The following is a 9,267-nucleotide window of genomic DNA, read 5'->3' as shown; positions in this document are numbered from 1 at the left end:
GTCCATCTCCCGACCCCTGAAAGGCCCCACTGTGGGGCTTGGGGGGCACCCGGGTGTGCAGTGGCTGGGCAGTCTATCTCCGGGGCGCCTAGCAGCGGGCACGTGGGAGGGGAGATGGGGGTGGTGGGGGCACGGGGCTCGGGCAAGCCTGGCCTGCCAGGTGGCAGCTCCTTCCACAAGCCCCCCTTCTTGCACTTCTCTCCTTCCAGACCCAGTCGGCAGGTAGCCGGCTGTTCTCTTGGTTCTCCTTAACTCACTTTCCCAAGCAGAGGATGACTCGGATCTCGTCGGGTGGACTGGAGCAGGGGGCACGGGAGGCCCCCCTGGGTGCTAGGGCTGAAACGTGGTCAATGCTTGCAGGGCTGGGGGAGGCACTCCCAGGAAATGGTCACCTCTCTGGCTGCCTTGGAGACCCCAGATCCCCCCCACCCCTGGTTCTTTGTGTTGTACTGGGGAGAATAGGTCACGTCCCGGTGCGTGCTCCCAGGAGTCCCCAAAACTGCCTTGGCAGACCGTGTCAGGCACACACACACGTGTGCACAGCCCACCTGGCCTACCGATCCAGCTCTGGGCAAAGAGAAAACCAGAAGTAGAACCTAGGGAAGAGTCGGGAAGTCGAAACCCTGCATCTTATTTTGGGCTCAGCCACATGCTGGTGGTGTGATTGGAGCTCCCCAACTTCCCCTCTGGCACTGTGGCTTCCCCATCAGGAACTCGGTGGCCCTAAAGCATAACCCCCCAGCCTCCCTGTCCTGCGTGGGAAAGGACTGGCCAGGAGGGGCCCACGGCCCAGCTCAGCACTAACGACGATGAGAGCAGTAATCGCACCTTCTGAAACTCGCGTCATATCATGTGCTTTAAACTTACTGCCCCCCCCCCCCCCCCCGTGAAATAATAACACGAGAAGAATATACCAATAATGAGAACTAGGGCTTCTCGTCTGAAGGGACTCAGCAGGAGCACTGGCCTGGGCTCGGAACACACGTGTCCCGGTTCGGGCTCTGCCTCTGACTTGCCAAATGACCTTGGCCACGTTGCTTCCTCCTCTAGGCCTGCAGTTGTTTCCTCTGCTAAATGGGAGGACTGGGCCACGTGGTCCTCAAGGCTTCTGCAGTCCTGGGAGTCTGGGCTCGGGTGAGCACGGCCTCTGATTCCCGGGGCTGCTCTAACACATCGCTGTAGCTCCGGCCGCTTGAAACCGCAGAAACGTGTTCTCGGTTCTGGAGACCCAAAGTCAGAATCAAGGTGGACAGAGCTGTGCTCCCACCGGAGGCTCTGGGGGAGAAGATCCCCACTCCCGCCTCCCCCGGCTTCCGGCTGCTGTGGGATCCCCAGGGCAGCCTTTGGCTCCTGGCTGTATCACCCCAGTCTTGTTCTTGTGCTCACGTTGCCTTCCGCGTGTGGCCTCAGCTGTTTCTCTGCTCTCTCTTACAAGGACACCTGTGATGGTGTGTAGGGTCCATTCGGATAATCCAGGATGACCTCCTCATCTCAAGTCCCTAGACTGAATCATATCTGCAAAGACCCTTTTCCCAAATAAGGTAACATTTACAGATTCCAGGGATCAGGGGGGTGACTGTGTCTTTGGGGGGCCACTTTGGAGCCTACTGCAAGCATCTACAGTGCCCATGACCAGTTTGGGTGAGGTCCAGGGAGATTCCAGAAGTGTGCATCCGTGTTCTCCAAGGCTGTATGCTCTAACTGAGGAGGCACGACCCCACACACCGCTGCCAAGGAGCAACACCAGCTGGGCGGTAGCCAGCATGGAGAGGCAGGCCGGCTTGGGGATAGCTCACGGGACCCAGAATGCCAGTTTCATATCCAAGCCCTGGCACCTGCTGGCCCCAGGGGACCCTCGACAAGTTCCATAGGGTCTTTGAACCTTCGTTTTCTCATGTATAAAATGGGGCGAATTACACTTACCCTGTGTATTTGTTACAAATACTAAGTATATTTATTATGTGCAGGGGCTGGCATCACGTAGGTGCTGAGGATTCAGCTTCAAACGAATGGGGCAGCCTACGCTCTCAGAACAAAGAGTGGTTCCCGCTGATCGAGGAGGAACCAAGGGCAGAGAAGTGGCATGATTTGCCCACGTTGCCCCGATGAGGCAATGACATAGACCGGTCAAGCACCAGGGTCCTCCAGCATTAGGAAGTTTCTTCCACTTCCCAAAGCCTCTACTCTCCAGATGGATCTTTTGAATTGTGCTTCCACAGGTGGCAACAGACTTCGATTTGCACCTTCAGTGCATTCAGGGAAGACTGGAGAGGACCAAGGATAGAGGCCTGTGCAGGTCCAACCCTACGGGCTGGTGTCATCAGCTGGATGCTCCAAGTCCCTGGGTTGACCCCATAGAGAAGGGGAGGCCCAAGCTGTGGGCTCCTTCCCCAGACGTCCCCTGCTCTCCTGGCATTCTGGTGTCCCTCGCTGCGGATGGCGCTTATGAACGCAGCATTTGCCAGCCCAGCGAGATAAGAGCGGACAGATGAAGCAGCCTATCACTGCTGTTTACTGCCCATTCTCTGCTCCCATGTGCAGATCTTTGGCTGAGTCAATGTTTAACCCCATCTGGAGTCAATGTTTAATCCCAGGCCAGCCAGCCCCAAAATCCGGCATTCCTCAGCAAACCAATCATAAAGAGCACACAGCATGTGCTCTTCCTGTCCTGGGCGGTTCCCCCACCACCACAAGCCCCGGGATAGGGACTATTACCCTTGGTGCTTAGCTGAGTGCTGCTGGCTGGGAGGGTGGGTCCTAGTGTGGTCGTGCCAGGAGTCCCCCTGTGGAAGTGGGCGCTCCAATAGTCTAGTTGGTTGGGCTCAGGTAGGCTTTGGGGGAGTTCTCGAGCCCAGACGTATGTTCGGAGGCCTGAACCTCTTCCCAGGTGAGCTTCCCTGTTAGGGAGTAGGTGGGGTGGGGAGGAGGAGATTAGCTATAAATACTCTGTATTTGCCTGGCTATTGGGTGATTTCATAGAGGCTCCCCAGGCTGTTCTTAAGGAGCTGGGAGCATGACATCTGTGACTGGCCAGCGTCATGTCAATGGCAAGAACAACCTCTGTGAGGGACAAGCCGGAGGATGGCCAGCTGGGTGGTGGATACGTGGAGAGCGGGAAGGAAGGTGGTTCTGGTCACTGGAGAGTGTTGGGGAAGGCAGCTTCCTGCACAAAATACGCATGAGAGCCTCAGAGCTCTTCTTTCTCCTATGCACACTCACTGAGCCACCTCGTTCTCCCTGACTACCTGCCTCCCTGTGTCGTGGCCCAGATGTCCAACCCCTCACCTGTTTCCCTAATTCTGTTCACTCCCAATCAGAGAGTGAAAACAACATTTCCTCAGAGGCTCCTGGGGCGGGGAAGGGGGGGGTGTCTTCATCATTTGGGTGGTGGGGCAATGAAGGCAGAAACTGTAGTCGGAGTGTCTTGCCCCGAGGAACCTGCTGTGAAGAGCAAGGGGTAGTGAAGCCGGGCTGGAAAATTGGCCGTGATCCAAAGGCTGTCTCAGTTTCCCCGGGGCCAATCCCAGGGCCCCAGAGACTTTCATTCTCTGCTTCTGAGAGGCAGGAACAAATGAACAAATCTTTTCAGAGGTTACCAAACTGCTCTCACTGCTCTCTTGGCCTCTCCCACCTCCAGACCCTGGCCAGGGAGGGGCGGAAGGAGGAAGATTTTTAGAGCAGACATCCAAAGTCAACAGGCAGGGTGTCAGGTAACAGGGCCCAGCCCCTCTCATAAGCCACTGGGGTCCTCCTGTGGACTTGCAGTTTCCTTGTTCCTGGTCCGAGCCTGGCCTTCAGCCCACCGTTTGCCTGTCGGCCACTGGAAAAATATCCTCGGAGATCCCCTGCAGCCCATGCCCATCGGAGCCTTAACATTCCCATCTGTGCAATGGTGTACAATCCGCTTTTTTCTGGTGCTGTATACCACGATTAATTTTTAGTTGTCTGCACTGCACAGGTGGTGTAGTGTGCTGGCAAAATGAAGAGCTTAGGCCCGTTGCATTCACTCACCAGTCTGTCCTTCCAATGCCAGGCTCTGAAGAAGCAAAACTCCCCGATGTCCTCTCCCTGAACTCTCTTGTCCAAAGTGCAACGTCTACACTTGCGGGGCAACTTGGAAAATGCCTTTGGTCATGGTAGTCCGGGCTCTCCTCCTCTTAGCTAAGATACTCAGGGTTGGGGAGGCAGGAATTTACAACATTAGGGAGAGAAGTGGCCCTTTTTTGACCTTCTAGACTCAGAGCAGAGCTGATAGATCTAGATCAAGTCAGCAAATAAGCAAAGGTTGGGAACTCGGACAGAGGTTAGAAACGGTGGAACACAGAAGAGGCCAGATGCTAACCAAGGAATGTGTGTCTTCAATAAAATGGGACCAGGGTGGGAAATAATGGCCCTACTGGCCTCGTGCCTCAGTGTCCCTGATTTCTACATGCCTCCAGAAGTGTGGCATAGTGTCCCTTCCTGCCTCTCTGCTGCCCTTCTGGGCTTCAGCCGACCCCTCGGAGAGCAGGTAGCGGGGTGACCATTCATCCTCCTGCTGATAGTGAAGGGAGCACGCCAGAAGGCCAGCACCCGAGAGCCAAGTTGCATCCCTTCCTGGGGAGGGGAGAGCTTGGTGGTGCTGGACCCTGCCAGAGGGCCAGATTTCCTTGTGTGTCGAATCTCCATTTCCATTCAACATTTGTCAAGCTCTTAGCCCTAGAGTATCCATCCCAGTGGAAAATAATCACACGATTCACGTCTACTTGGCTGAAGTGCATTACAGATCATTCCATGGAAATACTTTCTTCTTCGAGTCTGACTGAAACTGGTTTTAAGCTGATTCTGAATTTCCCAGACCACACTGGCTGCTGGAGGAGAGGAAGAAACCCCCCAAAATCTTAGTGGAGAACAGTGACAAGTTGGGGGGGAGGAGGGGGTCAAGCATTTGCCCCGGGTCACCTGCGATGGATAGATATCCTCGCAAGGAGTTAAGGATCTGAGCTCTATTAGCACAAGGCCGGTGAGACCTCGGGGTAGTGACCAAATATTTAGCTCCCAGTTCCAGCTCCCTGAACTTTTATACTTCATTTAGCCAGAATAGGAATAAGCCAGTTGGGTGACCAAAGAAAACAAGTTACTGGAAATGATTATAAAACCTTCTACACACAGGCCTAACAGAGGAAAACAAAGAAGGCTCTAGAACGCTAAACAGGAAAGGACCTGATGAGATGCCAGGGCAATGACCCAAGTGCGGAGGAAGAGGGCAGTGTGGGGGTCAAGGATTTAACCATGGAGGTAGACGGCTTTGTGTTCAGTTCTTGGCTTGCCCTCTCCCTGGGAGTGTAGCTGGCTTCAGTGTTTGCATGTGTAAAGCGAGAATCATCAGACCTGCCTGACGGAAATGTTGCATCCAATGCAATGTGAAAACCGAGGGTAGGGGCTGCTGTGTGGAGCTGCTAAAGCAAGAAGCCGCAGCATGAAGAGTTGCGCCCTTGCAGGGAGGATCTGTTCGATCTCAGGAAAGTCCGTGCTCCCTGCATCTTGGATTAGAAATCTCCATGGAGAAGGACAAACATTATATGGTTTCATTCATTTGGGGAATATAAAAAATAGTGACAGGGAATAAAGGGGAAAGGAGTGAAAATGAGTGGGAAATATCAGAAGGGGAGACAGAACATGAGAGACTCCAAACTCTGGGAAATGAACTAGGGGTGGGGGAAGGGGAGGTGGGCGGAGGGTGGGGTGACTAGGTGACAGGCACTGAGGGGGGCATTTGAAGGGATGAGCACTGGGAGTTATTCTGTATGTTGGCGAAGTGAACACCAATAAAAAATAAATTATTCCCTTCAAAAAAAAAAGAAAAAAGAAAAAAAGAAATCTCCATAAAGACTTCTCTCATTGCAACCTAGTGATGGATGTTTCCCTGCCCCGCGTGACAGTGATGAGACTAGCCTGCTAGCTGGGGATAGAAAATGAAAAATAAAAATAAAAAAATGAAAATGAAAAAAAAAAAAAAAGAAAATGAAAAACAAATCACAGACAATCCCAAGTTGGTCTACTTCGTCTGTTTGACTCCTGCCCCACTCCAGGCACCAGTTAGGCCATAAAGGAGAGCAGTAAAGACTTGGGCTGCCCCCATTTCCTTCCAGGGGAGAGTTTGACTCACATCTTATCTCTGCCCAGCTCCCAACCGTAGGCCCTGAGACTAATCTTGGCTCTGCTCTGACGCTTTGAACTTGTACTGGCTCTTCCTCCTGGCAGGCCTCAGCTTCCCTAAAGCACCCTGACGTGGCAGCCGGTTCTACTTCCAGAAGTCACCCCTGACTCCTGCCACTTGGGCAACACCCTTGCCAGGTGGGTCCCCTCCTTCCCCAAGATGAGATAGTTGGGCAGGGCACCCTAGCTGCTGGACCCCAAGAGAAAGTGTTACAGGACTCGGGAGGAAGGAGAGGTCCCCGAGAAGGGTGGCCAGGGGGAGGCTGGGAAGCTTATGAGGAAGAGTGGGGTCTGATCCTTGACATGAGAGCGGGAACAGAAGGTCTTGTATGCTCTTGTGGCTTAGTTCAGGGATCGGGATTGGCAAATCATGGCTCTAGAGCCAGATCCAGCCTGACACCTGTCTCTGTAAGTAAAACCGTGTTGGCTCCCAGCCAGAGTCCTTCCTTCACGTGTTGCCCCTGGTTGCTTTGGTGCTACGTCGGCAGAGCTGCGTAGCTGCGACAGAGGCTGCTTGTTCTACAAAGTCTAAAGTATTTACCATCAGGTCCTCTACGCAAAAAAGTTTGCAGGCCCCTGCTCTCAGTGCATCCAGCTTTCCCAAACAGAGCGATCTGAGGAACCCGGTCCGGTGAGGTTGCTCCACCAAGACGGGGGAAACAGTCATGGTGCCTCCACACCCCAGGGCTAGTCACAATGCCCCTTAGTGTATTAGGGCCTCCAAAAAAATCATACACAGAAGAACCTTTTTACTGTTCAACAAGCATGTCCCAAACCTGTTTGATCTCCCGAAACTTTTTTTTTTTTTTTTTTTTACCTCTTCACAATCTTGAGAAGCTAGCATTCTGTGGACGCCCCTGGTAAACACTAGTTGGGTGGAATGACCCTGTACCGCCTGAGTTCTCAGCCTGACCCTGCCTCTAATGGGCCAAGTGACCTTGGCTGTATTACATACACCCCGGGGCCAGCTTCCTCATTGGTTGAATGCGGTAGTGTGGCTGTCCTATCTCGGCCTCTTGCAGGTTTTTCGGGTAGGTCACTGCGATAGCGTTCATGAAAATGATCTGGAGCAAGATGACTGTGGTGTCATTGATTTTTTTTTTTTATTTTTTATTAGTTTGGCTTCGATACACTGTTTAGCAATGGCAAAGTGAGGAAAGCACAAGATCAAGGTTATGAGGTCCCTTTTCTGATCCTTGCTCAAGTACCCACTGGGTTTAACCAAATTCTTTTCCCCACAGGGCCTCAGTTACTTCCCCTAGACTCTAAGGATCTATTAGCTCTGAAAGTCTACAATTCCATTTGGCTAGATACATTCAACGCCCCCCACCCCTTATCCAAAAAAATGGGGTCTCTCTCACCAACCTTAAAGACCAAACTGCCATGATTTTCTGTGGACAGTGTCTGTGCTCGGTACCAGCTGTGAGGAGGTATTAATGAAGGGTTTCTACTGTGGCTGACAGCATGGGAGGAGGCAGGGCTGATTCTTCTGGAAATGTCGACCCGACAATTCTGAACTCGATATCAGAGTCTTTCTTCTCTTTCTCTTCCAAGGCTCAAAGGCTGCTTTGCCCAAACATGAAGCTTAGACAGCTGATTAACAGATTTGACAAAATAAAAGAGCCGTGGGACCAAGGGTAGAGGGCAAGTTCCCCAATAGGCATGGGATGAAATGGTCATAAAGCAGAATCCACATAAAATTCCTTCTGGCCACCTTTTCTGTTAACACCTCCCTCCCCCTAAAATGACCATGTCTCAGCTTTATCAACAGTCCTTGATATCAAAGATTTATAAGCAGTTGAACAAGTGGAGCTTTATGAACAAGGTGAGGATCTACTGAAAAACACCCTCCTCATCCATGAATTTAGGAAAACCCCAGAAAATTTTGCCTGGGTCAAAGGTCTAGAGCATAGTGAGTGAGGGCTCCTGGGGAGGAATGATTTGAGGAATAGGGATTGTTCTTTTTGGTTTCCATGGAGAAAGCACCTGCTGGTGGAGTCAACCAGGGGAACTTCCAAGTGTGGGGGGCTCAGAGTATCTCAGAGGCCACTGAGCCCATGCCCTCCGGTCAGCCCTCCAGTCACAAATATTTACTGGGACCCCCACTGACTTGGAAGTTGTCTGGGGACATAGTGAGGCGGATCCAACATAATTACTGCTCTAAAGGAGCTTAGGATGTACTTGAGAAGGCAGCCTCGTGTACATGAATATGATTAAATGTGTGCAGCAGGTCGAGTGCTAGCAGACCTCAGGAAAGAGGGCAGCTAGCGAGGGCTAGGAGTGATGCCTAAGATGTCACAGCAATTGGCAGCCTCTTCTATTATCAAATCCCCAGGTATGGAAATCCCACTTTCCCTGGGGACCACCACCAGGGTTTAATAAATCCTTTCTTGAAGCCTCTTTTGAGTCAAGCATCACCTTTGGCTGTGGGAAATGCTTGCCTTCCTAGGCCCAGGGATAGCTAGCCCCTGCCTCCCCAGATGGAGCCCCAGCTCCATTAGCTCCCCTTCATGCAGGTGGAGGAAGGATGAGAAAAGGCTGAAGTTACGGTGTTTGGTCCTGGTTCTCCTCCCATGGTGACTGAGCAGCTTACTCTTCTATTCCTCGGGGTCCGGGGTGCCTCTCCGGGACTGTCAGACTGGCCTGGGGAGGACAGTCACCCCGGAGCATCTTCCTTTCTATGAGAGGCAGCTGGTCTGGCTGGAGGCTCAGTTCCAGGAAATATGTCATCTGAATCAAGGTGACCCCTGCAGTCCTCTCTGTCTCCTGAGCTGCACACATACAGAGGATGTTGTGAGGGGACTGGGGACTGAATTCGATTCCCTGGGAACCCCAACCCCCAACCCCCACAGACTTTGGGAAACTCCTGACACCAGAAGAGTTGCAATTGAACCCTTAGATTGAAAGGGGTTGGGCCAGACCTTTGGGGTCCTGGGTGTGATCAACTTAGCCTCTTGCACTTGCTCCCAGAAATCTCACCCTCTCTTCAGAAGTGCTAAACACCATAGAGCCCTCATTTTTACGAGTATTTAAAACTGGGCTGGAAGAGATGCCCAGCTAGACCGTGTA

General features: G+C 52.4%; 1 protein-coding gene and 1 long non-coding RNA gene across 3 annotated transcripts in view; one reads left to right on the top strand and one right to left on the bottom strand.

Moving 5' to 3' along the window:
* Positions 1-771: 771 nt before the first annotated feature.
* LOC144316425 (uncharacterized) overlaps positions 772-9,267 on the top strand; it is a 24,520-nt gene continuing 16,024 nt past the window's right edge. The window contains exons 1-2 of one of the 2 annotated variants that reach the window (XR_013382382.1): positions 772-1,541; positions 6,244-6,336. This is a non-coding gene — a long non-coding RNA (uncharacterized LOC144316425). Of the gene's footprint in view, positions 1,542-5,773; positions 6,337-9,267 lie in introns of those variants that run through there. The other variant, XR_013382381.1, reaches the window with a different exon arrangement.
* Positions 7,293-9,267, bottom strand: part of FCAMR (Fc alpha and mu receptor) — a 10,140-nt gene continuing 8,165 nt past the window's right edge. The window contains exon 5 of the mRNA XM_077902319.1: positions 7,293-8,969. Within this exon, the coding sequence (XP_077758445.1) occupies positions 8,788-8,969 (182 nt within the window). The 3' untranslated portion in view covers positions 7,293-8,787. The remainder of the gene's footprint in view (positions 8,970-9,267) is intronic.

Source organism: Canis aureus, chromosome 6 (assembly GCF_053574225.1).
Source record: "Canis aureus isolate CA01 chromosome 6, VMU_Caureus_v.1.0, whole genome shotgun sequence".
Classification (NCBI taxonomy): domain Eukaryota; kingdom Metazoa; phylum Chordata; class Mammalia; order Carnivora; family Canidae; genus Canis; species Canis aureus.
The sequence above is the reverse complement of the archived record's forward strand: the minus strand, read 5'-3'. Positions and strand labels throughout refer to the sequence as shown.